This window comes from Dasypus novemcinctus, chromosome 4 (assembly GCF_030445035.2).
Source record: "Dasypus novemcinctus isolate mDasNov1 chromosome 4, mDasNov1.1.hap2, whole genome shotgun sequence".
Lineage (NCBI taxonomy): Eukaryota > Metazoa > Chordata > Mammalia > Cingulata > Dasypodidae > Dasypus > Dasypus novemcinctus.
Genome location: NC_080676.1, coordinates 41,490,768 through 41,510,816, shown reverse-complemented (window position 1 = coordinate 41,510,816; position 20,049 = coordinate 41,490,768). Strand labels below are relative to the sequence as shown.

At 41.1% G+C, this 20,049-nt stretch overlaps 1 protein-coding gene across 1 annotated transcript in view; it reads left to right on the top strand.

Annotated features, from left to right (window-relative positions):
• The window catches only part of LRRC31 (leucine rich repeat containing 31), a 32,003-nt gene that overhangs the window by 7,877 nt on the left and 4,077 nt on the right, over window positions 1-20,049 (top strand). Inside the window, exons 3-8 of the mRNA XM_004447951.2 lie at window positions 165-332; window positions 2,950-3,117; window positions 3,359-3,526; window positions 4,256-4,423; window positions 11,019-11,186; window positions 13,804-13,971. Of these exons, the coding sequence (XP_004448008.1) occupies window positions 165-332; window positions 2,950-3,117; window positions 3,359-3,526; window positions 4,256-4,423; window positions 11,019-11,186; window positions 13,804-13,971 (1,008 nt within the window). The remainder of the gene's footprint in view (window positions 1-164; window positions 333-2,949; window positions 3,118-3,358; window positions 3,527-4,255; window positions 4,424-11,018; window positions 11,187-13,803; window positions 13,972-20,049) is intronic.

Sequence of the window (20,049 nt, the reverse complement as noted above, 5' to 3'; positions counted from 1 at the left end):
TCACAATTCCTCCAACTGCATAGCCGAGAGGCTCCCTCTGCTGAAAGGCAACATGCCCCTGTCTTCCATTCTCTTCCAGGATAAATCTATATCTTGGGCATATATGCACTGAATCCCATTTACTTCTAATCACAAATGACATGTTTTCTTCTGTTCCCTTGTAGTTGCCTTGCTGCCTTTTCTCCCAGACTTGGAAGAACTGGATATTTCCTGGAATGATTTCAGCGGGGGAACCCTTTGTTCACTCACCCAGCAAATGCATCTTATCAGCAAGTTAAAAATCCTGAGGCTGGGTAGTTGTAGACTCACTGCTGATGACGTCCGAGCACTGGGTATGATGAATAAAACTTTGCAATCCAAACCCTCAGGGACAAACTCTCTATGTCACTGCTCCTGCTGGTAGACATGGAAATGGGGACTACACGTGATGTAATGCTGTGTAAGCAATTGTATAACTTTTAAATAGCTATGTAACCCATGATAAGTTCTGTGGGTAGAGAAAGAAACAAGGCTGAAGGGAAGTTCAAAGAGCTTAAAATGAAGGTGATTGCAAAACTTGCCTACTCTGGCAAGTTTTGGTGACCTTATCTGTAATATGGAGGATTTGGAATAGATAATAAAGTTATTTTCCAATTCCAAGATAATACTTCCTTTTTCTATTTTCCCATCCCCATTAAAAAAAAAAAAGAATAAAACAAAAGTTTTCAACTAAAAGCAATGGTTTGACTAAAACTGCCTTAAGTTAGTTTATATACTGAACATAGAATAAAATTTGTAGAAAGTCATGCTATTTACCCACCTGCTTTATTAAGATGTTTGCTGGCTTAGTAGACGTCATTAATACTTTTTTATTCTTCTCTTGGCCTAGAGTCTCTTAATTTGATCATTTATATCTCTGCAAAGATTTCTGTAAAAACAATACAATTTATGCCTAATGATTATGAGATTAGAAATTATCTGTCAAAACACATCTCTACTAATTTTTTTCTTTCAGAAATGTCCAGCAGCTATCAAATACAATAAATTAGGTCTTCATGTCCTTCCCCAGTTGCAAATTTAATATTCCACTGCTCAGATGTGAAAAGAAAATGTTGTTTCTTTACTTTCTAGGATTTACCTGATTTTTTTCATGATTCATCCCTTGGGAAGTGAGGAAATACTTACCTCTGCCCTGCAATCCACCCCAAACTTACCTGGTCTGTGAGAGAGTTCAGGAGAGAGTATGCATCCTTGGTAGTTGGTGCCTTCCTCCCTCCCTGAGTCTTCCTCCTCTCTGGGGGGACTCTCCCACTAGGAAAGACTTACTTTTCATTTATACTCTGTCCTCCTAGCTTAGCCTGAATGGCAGCTGAGATATAGGGAGAAAAAATGGTTTACTGATAGGAGAACGTCAATCAGGAAGCAATTCAAAATTATTCCACCTGTTGCAGTTGCCTAACGCAGGCTCACAAATTCACAGCCCTTTCCAGTACAATGCCCACTGCAGATAGAGCTACCTGACCACCCCTTCTTTCTCCTTCATCCTGGAGGATACTTCAGAGCTATAGAAAGCCACCCCCAGTTCACTGGTGATGTCATACAAGATGGCACCTGTTCAGCTGTGGTTTAAGATATTAAAGCTCCTGGAGAATATGCATTTTAACATGGAGCTCCTGGACCCCAAAAGCTCAGTCTGTGAAGTGAATAGCCAATGGTTGAAGTTCAAGCCCAGTGGCAGACAGTAGAAGAGAGGCATCGGACACAGGGGACTTTTCAGCACCCTTAATCCTTCAGTTGTGTGTGTGGCTTTCCATCTCGTCTACCCCTAAGGCAGTGAATTTATTCCGAGGGCTGATCTCTCTGGATACTTCCCTCGTTTTCTCCCAGCCTCTGCTCTGTAGCCCTTAGATACTTGAAATGGTTTTAGAAATGTCAAGGTTCACCACTCTGGCAGCACTGCCCCCTCCCAGTCCCAAAAGCGTTGTGGCTGTTAGAGGCTGCTGGTGTCTGGTCTTCTTCTTCTTAGTTTCTCTCTGTCCCAGTGGGTTCAGTTGCCCAGGATATTCTTGATGTCAAAGCGAGCTTTACACCTGTGGTGGCCAGTTCCCTGCTCTGCCTTGCTTCTACCTCTGACCTAACTTCTCGGAAAAGCTGGTCCTATGGAAAGTGAATAAGAAAAAATAGATGGGGGAAGCAGATTTGGCTCAACTGATAGAGTGTCCGCCTACCACATGGGAGGTCCAGGGTTCAAACCCAGGGCTTCCTGACCTGTGTGCAGCTGGCCCATGTGCAGTGCTGATGTGTGCAAGGAGTGCCGTGCCACGCAGGGGTGTCCCCCTGCATAGGGGAGTCCCACGTGTAAGGAGTGTGCCCGGTAGGAAAACCGTCCCGTGTGAAAAAAGTACAGCCTGGCCAGGAGTAGTGCCGCACATGGAGCACTGATGCAGCAAGATGACACAACAAAAAGAGACACAGATTCCTGGTGCCACTGACAAGAATGCAAATCAGACGCAGAAGAACACATAGTGAATGGACACAGAGAGCAGACAATGGGGTGGAGGAAGGGAGAAGGGGAAAGAAAGAAGTAAAAAAATAAATCTTTTAAAAAAAAAGAAAAAGTAGACGGAGTGGTACGAATATTTACTGCTACATTAACAACTCTTCAGTAAAACTACACCACTGTTGGTAGTGTTTTTTTGTTTGTTTGTTGTTGTATTTTTAACCACAAATTTTCTCTGGTAAGCATGGTTTCAGAATTTTGGAGGAACTAGAATTACTATAATGTAAATAGAGGTATGCCCTGATGTGAGTGGGCAGAAACCAGGTCCCTTGCTTCTCTGTAGGCCTTAGCACCTAACGCTGTGCTGCCCCAACCCCAATACTCCATAAATAATGTTGTGCTGGTTTTGAGATTAATTCCTTGCTTTGTGGACCATCCATCCACCTGATCTCTGGGCCATTTTGTGACAGGAGAAGCATTGAAAGCAACACCTGAACTTGAAGAGCTGAATTTGTCCTGGAACAGTAAAGTGGGAGGCAACTTGCCTCTGATCCTCCAGAAGTTCCAAGAAGGAAGCAAGTTGCAAACACTTGAGCTTGTAGATTGTGCCCTCACACCAGAAGATGGGACATTTGTGGGTAAGTGGAATTTGGAAGAGTCCTTCCTAGGAAAAAAAAAAAAAAATGGAGAAATGTGATTGAGTAGTTTGAATCCAAATTTGCTGTGTTTTCTCATACTCTGAATTTCAGGGGGTAGGGGTAGTTTTCACCATATCCTTGGGTCACACTAAACTCTATCCCCTCCTCCCCCATGCCCAGACTTTCATTTTCACCCATTTGTACGGTGTCGTCCTTCACATTTGGCTTTCCTTCCTTCCAGGGGAGTTGCTACCTATACTGCAAAATCTTGAAGTACTTGATCTTTCCATTAACAGAAACATAGGAAGCAGTTTAGACAGCATTGCTAAGGGATTAAAAAGCACCTCAAATCTGAAAGTACTGAAGTTGCATTCATGCGGATTATCACAAAACAGTGTCAAAATATTGGGTGAGTTAACAATGCCTGAACTTACTATAGATAAATACATTTTTAAAAGTTAGGAAATATAAGAGAATAGTTGTGTTGGCAAATAAATTACGGGTAATTTAAATTTTTGGTTTTTATCTTTCTAAATCTTTTACAGTTACCATATGCATTCATGATTACAAAAATAAGGTTTTTAAATGGTCAGCAGGATATTTTAGGTTTGAGATAGACATTGGGGGCAAAATTAAAATTTCTGTGCTTCTAAAGCTACCAATTTTTCTCTTGTCTTTGAAAATTTCGGCATTAATTGATGCACAGTAGTGGAATTTGTACTCATGAAAAGAATGGCTTCAGTGGCATCTATAGTTTAAACTGTCCTCTATATAGTATATCCACATTAATGGAGAAAAGGAAACTAAATTGTGTTTTTCCCTTTGATTTACAGAGCCTGCAGTACCATTTATTTAAAAGTCTATTAAAACCCTAATGCTCAACTGTAGGAGGAAGGGAACCATTCATTGTAGGATTCAGGTCAAAATCATTGACCATCACTGCAGGTCATAGAGAATGGTCTTAAAGTCCTTGTCAAGCCTGCAGAAGCCTGCAGATGGTAGAAAGCCTACCTTTTAGGTTTTCATCAACTCAGTGCACGTACTCAATCTCCCTTCCTGCAGAGCCGCCCCCTTGCCTGCTACACTCCTCCTTGCCACTTTGCAATGTGTCGGAATGGGACTTTGACTTTCTTTGTAGATGCTACTTTTCGATATTTGTGTAAGTTACAGAAGTTAGACCTTTCCTGCAATAAGGAGCTGGGTGGAGGTTTTGAAGGCTCGGCAGCTCAGTTGGCCACACTGAAGCCCCTGGAGGCCCTGGACCTTCACCAGTGCTCACTTACAGCAGACGACATAGTTTCACTGAGTAAGTAGATACTGCAGAGTGGGGGAAGGACTTCTGAAACCTTGGCATAGGTTTGAAAACTTGGCAATGTAAGATGTACACTTAAACTTCCTTTTCATGAGGCTATTGGAAGGATTAGATCATAAACTTTCTATGAATGCCCCCAGCACAATATTTAGCATGTGTTAAATGCCCAATAAGTATTAGTTTACTCCTATCCACAGCTAAAAATGATCGGTGTGCCATTTGAAGGGAAAAAAATATTCAATTTATGTTGCTTTTTAGAAATGAATGCTAGTATCACAAAGTTATTACAAACAGATCTGTAGAAAGAAAACTAAGACAAAGGATTTTGAGGCTTTTTGACTAATAAGGGAAATTAAACCACTTAGATACAAACGAAGTTACAGAAAAAGTCAGTGGGTGCTGCATAATGGATATACATTACAAATTTAGGTGACTACACTTACTTTCCAACAACAAACATAGTCCTGTGATTACAATGTATAATGTGTAAATGCAATTTCCCATAAGAAACAGAGGAAGCATAGCTTTGAGATTAAGAGTTTAATTCCAAATCGATGATCTCAATAAACCTTCAAAATATGTCCAGAATCTGACCACAGCTCACCATCTCCGCCTCCATCACCCTGGTCTGGGCCACCATCATTTCTTGTCTGGATTATTGTAGGAGCAACTGGTTTCCTCATTTGTCTATCACTTGGACAGTTTGCCTTCCCCATTCCGCTTCTTTGACTGTTTCAGCCACACAGTCTTTGCTGATCTTCAGACCTATCAGGCATGGCTCTGGCCTTGGAGCTTTTGGCCTAGTTCTCCCTCTGCCTGGAAACTCAGTTCAGCTCACTCTCTCACTTCCTCAGGTGTCTGTTCCATTATCACCTTCTCAGGGAGGACTTCCTCGCCACTCTATTTAATTTAACAGCCCCACCCTTCATCTGACCATTCCCTATTCTCCTTGCTCATCTTCCTTACTACCCAGACTGTCCTCCATGGACCAACAGCATGGACATCCATGGGAACTTGTTAGAAATGCAGATTCTCAGGCCCTAGCCCAGACCTGCTGAACTGGAATCTGCATGTTTTAAGGTTCCCCTAGTGATGCCTATGCAAGGTAAACTTTGAAAAACCCTGCCTCTGGTTCCAGACAAGATGGAATAGATGCACTTTTCCCTATTCCTCCTGAGATGTTCAGCTAAAATTCTCTACAAAGAGATATACTTGAATGGTAGTTAAGTTAAAATGGGATTTAAAAAAAATAAAAAAATAGGGAAGTAGATGTGGCTCAAGTGATTGGGCTCCCATCTACCATATGGGAGGTCCAGGGTTCAATTCCCAGGGTCTCCCCTCCGGGTGAAGGCAAGCTGGCCTAAGCGGAGTGCTGGTGCAGCAAGATGATACAACAGAAAAGGACATAGAGGTGAGACAATAACAGGCATAGCAGGCGGCAGACTTGGCCCAGTGGTTAGGGCGCCCGTCTACCACATGGGAGGTCCGCGGTTCAAACCTGGGCCTCCTTGACCCATGTGCAGCCGGCCCATACGCAGTGCTGATGCGCGCAAGAAGTGCTGTGCCATGCAGGGGTGTCCCCTGCATAGGGGAGCCCCACATGCAAGGAGTGTGCCCTGTACGGAGAGCTGCCCAGCGGGAAAGAAAGTGCAGCCTGCCCAGGGATGGTGCCACACACACAGAGAGCTGACACAAGATAACGCAACAAAACAAAAAAAGAAACACAGATTCCCATGCCTCTGACAACAACAGAAGTGGACAAAGAAAGAAGATGCAGCAAATAGACACAGAGAACAGACAACCAGGGTGGGGAGGGGGGAAGGGGAGAGAAATAAATAAATAAATCTTAAAAAAAAAAAAAAAGAGGTATAGCAGACCAGGGAGCTGACGTGGCACAAGAGATTGAGTGCCTCTGTCCCACTCCATAAGGTCCCTGGATCAGTTCCCAGTGCCGCCTAAAGAGAAGACAAACAGACACAGAAGAACGGACACAGAAGGGGGGGAAAAAACCTAGAAAATGAAAAACAGAGGGAACAACCAAAAGGCCACATTTATATAACATTCCATTTATATAATATTCTTAAGATCACAAAATTTTAGAGATGGAGAGCAGATTCATAGTTGGCAGGGGCTAAGGAAGGGGGAGATGGGTATGACAATGCAGTGGTAGCACAATGGAGGTCTTTGTGGTGATGGAATAATTCTGTATCTTGATTGTGATGGTGACTACATGAATCTACATGTGATAAAATCGCATAGGACTATACACACATGGTACCAATGCCAACTTTCTGATTTTAATATTTGAGTTACAGAAGGTGTTACTATTTGGGGAAATTGGGTAAAGAGTTCCTGGGAAGGGTGTTGTAATATTTTTGCAACTTCCTATGAATCTCTAATTATTTCAAAATAAAAAGTTAGTAAAAACACTGCCTTACTTAATTTTTCCCTATAGTTATACCCCCTTATTATAAGTTCGGATTTTTTAATGTCTGTCCCTAACTAGAAGTTAAGTTCCATGAGCTCGGGGACCTTGTTGGTTTTGCTCACTGCTATACCCATGAGAGAGCTTTCCTGTATTGCAGAATGTGTTCAATCAGTTCACAAAATTCTGAAGTCATGCTTACTGGTGAAAATTTGTTGTTGTAAAAACAAAACAAAACAAACCACTACTAGTGGTAGTGTGGTTTTACTGAGTTATTTTTGTAGCAGAGTGAAGGAAGAGATGCATATGTTCACAGTCCACATTAATCAAGAGAAAAGTCCAGAAGATAATTACCTCATCAAAAGGTACAGAAAAGGGAAGCAGCTGTGGCTCAATCGATTGGGCTCCTGTCTACCATATGGGAGACCCTGGGTTCGAGTCCTGGGGCCTCCTTGTGAAGGCAAGGTGGCCTACGCCTGTGGAGAGCTGACAACCCGTACCCACAGAGAGCTGATGGCCCGTGCCCACAGAGAACTGATGGCCCGTGCCCACAGAGAGCTGATGGCCCATGCCCACAGAGAGCTGGTGCAGCAAGATGACACAACAAAGGGAGAGACGCAGACACAGAAGAACACGCAGTGAATGGACAGATAGCAGACAGCAAGCAAGCAGCAAGGGGGGGGTTTAAATAAATGAAATAAATTTTTTTAAAAAAAGATACAGAATAAATAGAAATCAGAGCAGAACAGAACTTCACCCCAACTAAGCTTAATATCTAATTATCTGCTAGGTATTTATAGTCTCTATAAATATCCAATTCCTTTTACTATTCTCTAGCAAAAACTACTGGCTAGCACAATTTTTATTTTTCTTTTCAAAACACCTGCCAACTTTCCATTCAGTTACAAGTTCCTATTTAGCACAGCTTCATTTGATTTGTGATTACTACCCAAGGATGAATCAAACAGTATAGGGTTTGTAATTTTCTGTTTCCATATAAGGCCTCCCTATAAACCCATGGGTACAGCAAATTTTGCCTGCATTGAATGTCATAGCCCCTTTCTGCACCTCTTCCTCCTATTTCACCAGGATTCTTGCACTCCTTTTCAGCTCTCAGGGAAAATGATGCCTGTCCCAACCATGTGAGAATATAGATCACTGATTTACTTCTACCAAGGACATCTGCAATTTAAGCCATCACTCTCATTTAGGGTATTGGGGAATTGGCTAGGAGAGATGTTTTGCTTCTAAGCTTACACCATGCAGGCTGTCCTCTGTTCTTTGTGCAAGAATGACCTTGAATGCATGAGGTCAGCTGGTGAGAAAGTCTGTTTATAGAGAGGTTGTTTTTTTTTTGTTGTTGTTTGTTTTTTAAAGATTTATTTTTACTTATTTCTCCCCACCCCCTTGTTGTTTGCACTTGCTGTGTCTGTTCATCTTCCTTGTTTCTTTAGGAGGCACTGGGAGCCGAACCCAGGATCTCAGATGTGGGATGGAGATACAGAATCCCTTGAGCCATCTCTGCTCCCTGCTTTGTTGTATCTTTCATTTTGTTTCTTCTTCTTGTGTCTCTTGTTCTATTATCCTGTTGCATTAGCTTGCTATGTCACTGCACCAGCTCACTGTCTTTAGGAGGCCCTGGGAACCGAACCCAGGATCTCCCATGTGGTAGGTGGGAGCTCAATCTCTTGAGCCACATCTGCTTCTCAAGAGAGGCTGTTTTTAACGTGATGTTGGAAGATGGTGGTGGCAGCCTTTGGAGTGCAGTGATGGAAATGGGGCTGGCATAGAGCCAAATAAGTCCTGCCTCTGTGCTTACTAGTTGTATATCTTAGATCTGGACACTTTTGTGTCCCTGAACCTCATTTTCCTCACCCCTAAAATGGGGGCACACTGCCATCTTCTTTCTTCACAGGTCTTTGAAAGAGCCCTCCAAGATAGGGGTGTGTCTGGTTCAACATCTCCCCCATTGTTCCAGCAAATGGTTGACATCCTGTAAATGCTTGTTGAATATGTAATTGAATGAATGGATGAAGAAAAAGAATAAAGACAACTTGAGTTGAGTACAATTTGGGGAGGAAAATAATGAAATCCATTTTTCCGTCTAATGCTATTTTTTCAGACCTGTTAAATTATTTTTCAGATTCTTATTCCTCACTTTGCAAAAATGAGGAGAGTTCAAGGCTTTCCTGAAGATTTTCAAGTCACATGACAATCCTTTTTGAGCTGTAGGTGGTTTTGTGAGGTGTCACCATCTTATTTTACTTACCATAGTGTGAGTATCATATCCAAGGAGACAGTCGTAAGTTTTCAGCCTAAATGATGGATTCCTTTTTTACACCTAAATAACACAGATATGACATGCTCATCTATATGCAGAGATGAAAGTGTTAGAGGACCTCTGTTGTTGTTGTTGTCATGACAGAGATCAGCCTTCCTTATCAGGTACATAGGCACCGACGCAGGTGAAAGCTGAAGATTATTTAATAACTAGCTAACTGCATTGTTCTCCTCCTTATTTTTGAAAAGATAGAAACAGAAATACATTCTGCTTTAGACTTCATGATATTAAATAATTGAAGATTCTTTTATGTGATAGCTCCAAGGAAATGGAAGAAATTATACATCATTTAGCCAACAACTACTGATTAAATATCTAATTGTGCAAGGCAGTGAGCTACAGGCTACAGAAAATACAAATAGTCAAGACACTTGCCTGGTAGGGGAGGGAAGAAACCAACAACTCTCTAAATTACATAGTGAAATACAAGGTGCTGAGGGAGGTTAGCAAGGGAGGAAGTTACAGCTGTTGGAATCTCATCCTGCCTTCCCTTCTCTTTTTTCCTCTTGTTCTTCTCCTTCTCTCCTTCTACAAACATTTGTCAAGTGCCTCTAGTGTTTCTGGCACTGACCCTGGCCTTGGATGAAGTAGTGTCTGCATGCACAGAGCTGCCTAGTAGTGAGGAAAAACAGAAAATAAATCCACAAGCAAACAAACACACAAACAAAAAACCAAACCAGGTAATTGTGGGTCCTGTGATACTGACTGAGGTTACTTTGGCTTGGTGGCCTTGGAGGGCTCTCCTGAGGAGGTGGCATTTAAGCTGGGCTTTGGTAAGTGAGCTCCACAGAGATCCAAGGATCCTGCATTTCTTTCTTTTTTTTTTTTTTAATTTCCCTCTCCTTCCCCTCCCACCCCCCTTGTCTGCTCTCTGTGTCCATTCGCTGTGTTCTTCAGTGACTGCTTGCATTCTTGTCAGGCAGCACTGTGAATCTGTGTCTCTTTCTGTTGCGTCATCTTACTGCATCAGCTCTCCATGTGTGCAGCACCACTCCTGGACCAGCTGTGGTTTTTCACATTGGGTGGCTCTCCTTGTGGGGCACACTCTTTGCATGTGGGGCACCCCTACACAGGGGACACCCCTGCGTTGCATGGCACTCCTTGCATGCGGCAGGACTGTGCGTGGGCCAGCTCACCACACGGACCAGGAGGCCCTGGAAACTGAACCCTGGACCTCCTATATGGTAGGCAGATGCTCTATCAGTTGAGCACACTGCTTCCTGATCCTGCATTTCTTGCTTTGGTGAGAGCTCGGGCAAAGGCCTCAAGGCAGGAAAAATAGCAGGAAGAAGGGTGGAGTATAATGAAGTAGGGGTAACTCCTGGAACAGCAGGGGCCCTCAAGACCCCAATCCAGTGCTGTTACCAATGGGTACCTGTGCTTATTGGCTAGTATTGTCTTAAAGTCTGAGGAAACAATAATCTCATACATTAGTTGAGCAATTAATATGTGCCAGGCGCTGTGCCAAGTACTTTGCATATACCAAGTGATTTTACCTTCTCATTTGATATTAAGAATACTGAGGTACACAGAGGTTAATTCATTTGCCCAAATCACATGGCTCTTCAGTAGCAGAGTCAGGATGAGAAGCCAGTTCTATCTACCTCCAAAGTCTTTACTCTTAACGTCTAGCCTGGAAAGTGGCTTATGAAGGACGAAAGCTCAAGCTGCTTACTGGGAGGTGTGACTGATTTGTGTGGTGCATAAAGGTAGGGGTCAAATTAGGGAGAGCTTTGTCAAATAAGGGAGATTATGGTAACCCCAGACCCAGAAGGCTTTTGTTGAGATTGTGTCTAAATCATGTCACTGTGATATTTTAACAGCCCAGATCATTCCTTTACTCTCAAATCTTCAAGAATTGGATTTATCAGCCAATAAAAAGATGGGCAGCTCTTCTGATAACCTACTCAGCAGGCTCCGATTTTTACCAGCACTGAAGTCATTACTGATCAACAACTGTGCTTTGGAAAGTGAAACTTATACAGCTCTCGGTAAGAGGATTTTCAAGGTTTCTGCTGGCACTCTACAGCAGTGTGGGATAGAAGAGGCTTCTCTTTCTTTTTCTACATAGGAATTTCATTCCAAGACTCAGGCATAGGCAGAGTTGTCGTGCACAAATTTGGTCCTCTAAGAAAGTAGGCCTTAAAGGGGCCTTCTGAGGGCCAAATGAATGATTCCGGCATTTGCAGATTTAAGTTTAAAGTGCATGAAACTAACTCTGAAGGTCCACATCCATAGCACCTTGTAATTTTGCTGAGGGGTTGGTGTGCCCTGGGATTGCGCTGAGTCTGATGGGAAAAGTGAGGCAATCACCAGTGAATGAGCCTAACTGACTGCCTAGCACCCAAGGGATTTGTTGTTCTCAGGAATCTGGACATGCCTGAAGGTCAGCAGATACGCCGAGCCTAGATCAAGGGTCTACTGAAGCTGAAGTTTCTGCTCTTTGGAGGCAGGAGCATGGTCAGCAGGTAGAGGGAGATATTGTGAGGCAAAGGGATCTTGCAGCATTTTTCTGAATAGACCACTCAGGTCGCCAGCACTTTGTGCATACGACATTGGGGGATCCCCAACACTACCCTTAGGTTTAGTGATTCCCTGGAAGGACTCGCAGGTCTCGGCATATAGTTGTACTCAAGCTGATACTCATTACAGTGGAAGGATACAGAGGGAAATCAGCAAAGGCGAAAGGTGGTTGGAGTGAGATCTGCGGGAAATCAAGTGCAAACTTCCAAGAATCCTCTCCCAGTGGAGTTGCACAGGAAGCGCTTAACTCCTCCAACAATGAGTTGTGGTGTCTACCAGGGAAGCTCACCTCAGCCTTCAAGGCCAGGGTTTTTCCTGAGGGTCAATCACACAGACATTCTCTGCCTGGCGTGTACCAAGTTTCCAGACTCCCAGAAGGAGAGCAGGTGCTCAGTATAAACTGCCGTTCATCATCCACGTTTCAGGTAAATGACCCTTTGAAAGACAGCACATCCCTATCTAAATTAGGAGACCCTGGACTTCTTCTTTCTGATAGACTTTATCAGAATCATGTATTTATTTGTGTGCTTGTCGAATGTCAGTAGTTCCCTCAGACTATTGCCTCCTCGAGGGTAGGGATAGTGTTTGTTCTTCGCTGCAAACACAAAGCATATTGTAGGCATGTTCTACATACTAGTTATTAAAGGAAGTGCAAATAAATCATTTCTCTAAGGGGCCTGGAATCCCCAAAATGGTTAAGTAAATATACACACACATGGACATGCACACATGCACAGCATGGTCCATTGCTCAGACTGAGAGTTAAAATTCCACAAAAAATAAATATGCAGGTACAGGATGTTTCGTAAATATGCCTCCTAGTTGGAAAAATTGATTTTCTTTAAGAAAAAAAAGTTTTAAAGACGTTGCAGCCATAAAAAAATATAGCTCCTAAACATAACAGCCCTGAATTAGAAATTTGAATGTGGTTAAATTAGGTTGTGTATATGCTACAAGAATAAAAATTTTAAAAAATAAAAACAAAGAACTCTACAAACAGTGAACCTTAATGTAAACCATGAACAGTATAGCTAATAGTACAATTATAAAAAATGATCTTTCATCAATTATATTAAATGTGTCACACTAATGTAAGGTGTTAATAATGGGAAGGGGGTATATATGGGAACTCTGTACTTTCTGCATGATTTTTCTGTAAACCTGCAACTTCTCTAATTTAAAAAAAAGGAATTGCAGCCATAAAAACACAGCACTTTCCAAACATAGCTGCCTATCTTCAAACATCAGTGGGTCATAATCAAGTAGGTATTACACTAAATTATATAATCTGTCATTAACCTACCATTTAATTTCAATTAGGAAATAAAAAGTAAATATATATTTATCTATAGCACTTCTAAAGAAAATGAAAAAAGTTCCATTTCTTCTTATTGGTATTTCTCTGTGCCATATGAGTAGGAGGGATTTTCTTCCTGATAATATTAAAGAAAATTTGCTCCTTGAACATGTACTATTCTTTAGAGAAAAGGCAGAATAATTTAAAATATAATTAGCTGATATGCTTTGGAATAGCTTGTTCTGGTTAATTTTAACTTTAGGGGCAACTGAGAATTAAGCAGAAAATCTTTAGAAAATCTTTAAATTTTCTTTAAAAACCTTTCTAAAATACCTTAGTTCTCTTCTTTGCTTTAGTCCTTATAGTTAAATAAACTCAAATTCATTTTGGTGTCTCAGTGTCCTAGGCTAGCTTGGCTCTGTGTCCAAATTTCAGTGATGACTGTACAGTTCCCTGCCTAGCAACCAGGACACACTCAGAAATCTTGGCTAACTGTCCCAAACACTTTGCCTCTTTCTCCTTCCTAAGTGTGATGTGAAGGAAAGAAATTCCAGTTGACAGTGAATTCCATTTAATCAAGTTTTACTGTTCCAAAATTTCCCACGTTGTCCCCCAAAGGAAAACAGACAACATAAATTGAGGCCATGATTTGCAGGCAGCAGTAAATAGTGTCTACAGTCTTCTCAACCCAAGTTATATTAACGTGTCCCAGGTTAGTTTCCTCAAATCCAAGGCCTGTGATCTCAGGAAGCCTAAATCATTGCTATTCTTGTCATTATCACTTTTAGCTGAAGCCTCCATTCACCTCCCTGCCCTAGAAATATTCAACCTTTCTTGGAATAAGTGCATTGGTGGAAACCTGAAGCTGCTTCTGGAAACACTAAAGCTTTCAACGTCTCTTCAAGTGCTGAGGCTGAGCAGCTGTTCCCTGGTGACAGAGGACGTGGCTCTCCTGGGTTTGTACCTACTAATTCCAAAGCAGTCTTGGTATGCAGAGCCCAAAGTGCCTCCACGCTGCAAAGTGCAGGGATAGGGAGGCAGGGAGGACAGTGAGTCTAGAGCATTCCTTCTCCCCAACATCTGCTTAGGATGGATTGGGTTAAAACAAACGAGGGCAATGGATGGTTCATAAAAGGAGACGAATATAGGTGAGCTAATGAGAAGAGTCCTGCCTGGCAATGACTTCTGCCCCACACCTCCCCCATACATGAGAGTTTTTGTCTTCTTTTTTTAATATATATATATATATATATAATATAAATATATATATATTTTTACAAGATACATAGATCACATAAAATGTTACATTAAAAACTAAAGGAGGTCCCCATGTACCCCACTCCCCACATCTCCCACTTTTCCCACATCAACAACTTCTTTCATTAGTGTGGTACATTCACTGCATTTGATGAATACATTTTGGAGCACTGCTGCACCGCCTGGATTATAGTTTACATTGTAGTTTACGCTCTCTCCCAGTCCATTCAGTGGGTTATGGCAGGATATATAATGTCCTGCTTCTGTCCCTGCAATATCATTCAGGACAACTCCAAGTCCCAAAAATACCCTCATATCACACCTTTTCCCTCCTGCCTTCAGTAACTCCCATGGCCACTGTCTCCACATCAATGATATAATTTCTTATATTGCTAGAGTTTTATAGTAGAATACCAGTAAGTCCCCTCTAATCCATATTTTATTCCTCCATCCTGTGGACCCTGGGATGGTGATGCCCACTCCACCTCTCAGTTGAGAGGGGACTTTGATCCCACACAGCTGGTGGATGGGACTCTCGTGCCCACAGCTGTAGACTCTCTTCGTTCCTTGGTGTGGTGGTTGTCCATCCTATGAGAGTGTTCCTTGCTTTCTAGCCAGCCCAGTTTTAATTAAACTTCAGTCATCTACACTCTACCTTCACAAATGTTGCCCTAACCATATAGAATCTGCACAACTGGTTTTTTATTAAAATTGACTTTAACTTAAATGCATTTATTTAAATAGGAAATTTTGATCACTGTAACTGTAATACAGGTATCATTTGTCATGGACATTATTAGACTGTTGCCAGCTGGAGGCTTTGAGTAGAGGCTCATTCTCTCTTTGTTAGGAAAAGATGAGAGTATTTAAAGGCATACTGTAGCACCAATCTGACACTTTCTCCATGCCAATTTAGAAAGATGGAAAGAAAAATGAATAAGGAATAGCTTTGCACTGTGGGATTCCAAAATATACAATATTTTACCCAAACACCCCCTAAAATCACCTCTGTGTGTCTACCTCCCAATGGGAAACAATAGAGAGATCTCTGCTTCTTCCCCACCCCATTACTGTTTAGACATCAGCTACCAAATTTGAAGCAGTGATCACCCCTCCAAATGAAGGGTTCTGAACAGTCACCCCAGGTCCTTGAATCTCTGTGTAAACAGTTGGTTTCTGCTATAATGTGACACTTGCTATGCAAAAATCACACATAAAAACCACAGGACTTCCAGGAAATCAGGGTTGGAAGGCTAACACTCAAAATCAATGACATGAAAAAAAAAAAAAAAGGAATTGAATAAAATGGTAGTACAGTTTGCTACATGCTAAATGGTTAAGAGGTACATAATCCTACCATAAAGATGACACTTTACCTTGAAAAAGACCTGAAGTTTGCTTGTGGAAGGGGACACTCAACACTCCTGCTGGCCTGCCTGGTTCCCATGCCCACACTGAGTGTCCAAAAGGAAGAAAGCAAAGAGATGGAAAAGAAGTGAGAGAAAGGGCATAGTGAGGAAAAAGAATAAAGAGGAGCAACACAAAACTGACTGAGAGGAAAGAGGAAAAAATTAAAGAGATGAGGGCTCTGGGCCACACTGCCATGGGTGGCAGAGTGTGAGTTACTGTTAAGTAGTGGAAGGAGGGTTATCTATAATCAAATGGGGGAAGCGGATGTGGCTCAAGTGATTGAGCTCCCATCTACCATATGGGAGAACCCAGGTTCGATCCCTGGGACCTCCTGGTAAAGAAAAAAGAAAAAAACAAGTGTGTGTGTGGCAAGCTGAGTGCCCACACAGCAAGCCAAGTGCTTGCACGGTGAGCCAGTGCCTGTGCAAGTGAGTCACGCAGCAAAATGATGATGCAACAAAAGAGAGACAAAGGGGAAAGTTAAGGAACTGAGGTGGCACAAGTGACAGGGAACCTCTCTTCACATTAGAAGTCCCTAGGATCAAATCCTGGTGAATCCTAGAGGAAAAAAACGAGAAGAGAAGACAAAAAGGGAAATAGATACAGAAGATTACACAGCAAATGAACACACACAGCAAAAAAACACAAACAAACAGGGCAGGGGGAGGGATAAACTAAAATCAAACGGTAAGTTTTAACATCAAATGTGCATTGGTGAGGCTCATTGTCCTGTGAATTGCATGTGTGTGTGCATTTTGCGTCTTCCTATATGCAGCTTGGTTCAGCTGGGTGCAGTTTCCTGTGTTCACCTAGCATTTCTTACAGATGAATTCTGCATAAGCAAATGTGAAATTTGTGTGACGCTCAAATTGTTTGCTGATATTTCAATCTAGTTGGAACAAATTTGCATTTTTTCAAAACAAGCATTATAGCAGAACTGATTTTAATTAGATGATGAAGATAAAAACATTGTGATTTTTAATTTGCATTTCTCTAATGACTAATAACAACAGGCATTGTTTTATGTGCTTATTTGTTAACTATGTATTTTCTGTGGTGATGTGTCTGTTCTAATCTTTTCCCTAATTTTAAAAATTTACTTGTTTTCTTATTGATGAGTTTTGAGAGTTCTTTAAAATTTTTCTGGATATCAGTCCTTTATCAGTCACATGTTTTTTTTTTTTTTTTAAAGATTTATTTATTTATTTAATCCCCCCACCCCCTTGTCTGTTCTCTGTGTCTATTTGCTGCGTCTTGTTTCTTTGTCCGCTTCTGCTGTCGTCAGCGGCCCAGGAAGTGTGGGCGGCGCCATTCCTGGGCAGGCTGCACTTTCTTTCGCGCTGGGCGGGTCTCCTTACAGGGTGCACTCCTACGCGGGGGACACCCCTGTGTGGTGCAGCACTCCCTGCGCACGTCAGTGCTGCGCATGGACCAGCTCCACATGGGTCAAGGAGGCCTGGGGTTTGAACTGCGGACCTCCCATGTGGTAGACGGATGCCCTAACCACTGGGCCAAGTCCGTTTCCCTATCATTCACATCTTGCAAGTATTTTCTCCAAGTCTGTAGCGTATCTTTTCATTCTTTTAACTTTGTTCTTGGCAGAGCAAAAGTTTTGAGTTTGATAAATATGTGTATCAATTTTTAATTTTATTGATTGAGCTTTTTTGTGTTACATCTTAGAACTCTGAAAACCCAAGTTCTCCAAGATTTTTCTTATATTTTCTTCAAAAAGTTTTATATTTTACATTTTGACTTATTCATTTTGAAAATTGGTTTTTGTACAAGATATGAGTTATGAATTGAGGTTAATGTTTTTGCATGTGGTTGTACAATTGTTCAAGCACCAAAAATTGAAAAGACTTTCCTTTCCCCGTTGAATTGTCTTTGCACTTTTGGCAAAAATCAATTGGCCATATTTGTATTGGTCTATTTCTGGACTCTCTTCATTTCCATTCATTTATGCATCTGTTTTTTCACCAATGCCATAATGTCTTGATTATTGAAGCTTTATAGTAAGTCTTGAAATCAGGTAGTATGAGTCCTCCAACTTTGTTCTTTTCAAAATTTTGATTCTTTTAGTTCCTTGGCATTTCTGTATAAATTTTTGAAAGTCAGCTTGTTGAAACCCACAAAAATTCCTGCTAAAATTTTGATTGGGATTGCACTGAATCTACAAACCAATTCAAGGATAAATGACATCTTATTGAGTACCCAACCCATAAACACAGGATATCTCTCCATTTAAGTTTTCTTTGACTTCTTTCATGGGTATTTTGTAGTTTTCAGCATATAGATACCACACATATTTTGTTAAATCTATATCCAAGTATTTCATTTTCTGGTACTATTATAAAAGGAATGATTTAAAATTTTTGGATTCCTAATTGCTCACTGCTGATATATAGGAAAACAATTGAATTTTGTATATTGACATTTATACTATAACCTTGCTAAACTCTTATTATTTCTGGGAACTTCTGGTAGAAAATCTGTGGTATTTTCTATATAGGCTATTGTGCCATCTGTAATTAGAGACCGTTTTATTTCTTCCTTTCCAATCTGATTATTTTTATTTATTTTTCTTTTTTATTTAACTGGCTACAATTTCCAGAATGATGTTGAATGTGGGAAGTGGGGACATCGTTGCCTTGATCCCAGTCTTAGGGGAAAGTATTCAGTCTTTTACCTTAAGTAAGATAATTGTAGGTTTTTTCTTTAGTTTTTTTTTGTATGGAGAATAATATCAATTGCTTTTCAATGCTGAATCAGCCTTACTTTCCCAGGATAGACTCCCCATTGTTGTGATGCATTATCTTTATACGTATTGTTAGATTTTATTTGCTGATATTTTGTTGAGGACGTTTCCACCTATGTTCATGAGGGATAATGGTCTATGGTTTAGATTATGATCATGGATTATGGTTTTCTTGTAATGTCTCTGTCTGGCTTTGGTATCAGCATAATTCTGGCCTCATAAAATGAATTGGAAACATGTAGAATTGATATTATTTTTTAAGTGTTTGACCGCATTCACCATTCATCTGATCTTGGAGTTTTCTTTGTTAGAAGTTTTTAACTACGAATACAACTTCTAAAATAGACACAGGAATATTTGGGTTATGTGTTTCTTTTTCAGTGAGTTTTGGTAGTTTGCATCTCTCAAGGAATTGGCCTATTTCACCTGTTGGGATGTCCTTTCCTGCATTCCTGATACCAGTTAATGTTGTCTTCTCTCCTTTTATTCTTTGCTACTCCAACTAAAGTTGTATTCCTGTTCTATTGCCACATAGCAAATTAAAGATTTATTTTTTATTTGTTTCTCTCCCCTTCCCCGCCCCCTCCACCCCACCCTGCGTGGCAGGGCACTCCTTGTGCGCATCAGCACTGCACGTGGGCCAGTTCCACACGGGTCAAGGAGGCCCGGGGTTTGAACCGTGGACCCCCCATGTGGTAGACAGACACCCTATCCACTGGGCCAAGTCTGCTTCCCAAATTAAATTGTGGCTTAAAACAACACCCATTTATTACCTCACAGTTCTGAACATCAGCAGTCTAGCATTACTTGTCTACATTATCTGCTCTGGATATTACAATTCTGAAAGAAAAATGTTGGCCAGGCTGAATTCTTGCCTGGAGGCTCAAATCCATTTTCAAGTCCATTTCAGATGTAGGTTCTCAGTTTCTTGCTGGCTCTTACCTGAGGGTTCTTTCTCTCTTGCCAGCTCTTTTAGCTGGGGGCTGCTTTCAGCCACTAGAGGTCATCCACATTCCTTGACTCATGATCCCCTCATCCTCAAGCAAGCAATGGAGTGTCAGTCCTCATACTTCAAATCTCTCCGAATTTTTCTACTGTGACCCCCCTTTCTCTTCTGCCACTACCTGGAGAAAACTTTGCTTTTCAAGGGATCATGTGGTTACTTTAACCCTACTTTAAAAATCTCCTTTTCTTAAAGTCAACTGTGCGGTATAACGTGACCTAATCGTAAAGATAAAATCCACGATATCCATTGTCCTGGGGATTAGGGTCTTGGGGGCCATTTTAAGACTCTGATACCACAAAACGTTTATCAATGTTATCTCCTCAAATCAGTCTTTGGTACCATTGAGTTTTTTCCCTAAATTGGGCACCATTAAATATATTTCACTTTTAAGTTTATAATTAAGATTTACTTCTCCAATTAGGCTTTTTTTGGGTCTTCATCAAAATTTACTAAGCATAAAGTTACATAATAACTTCAGCTATTATGTAGTTTTACCGCCAGAACTTTTTCCTCAGATCAAATTTATACTTTTGTTAGGGGTATTTTTTTTGCCTTCTTTTAATTTTTAGTCAATCACACAAATTACTATGTGCTTTCAGCTATTGC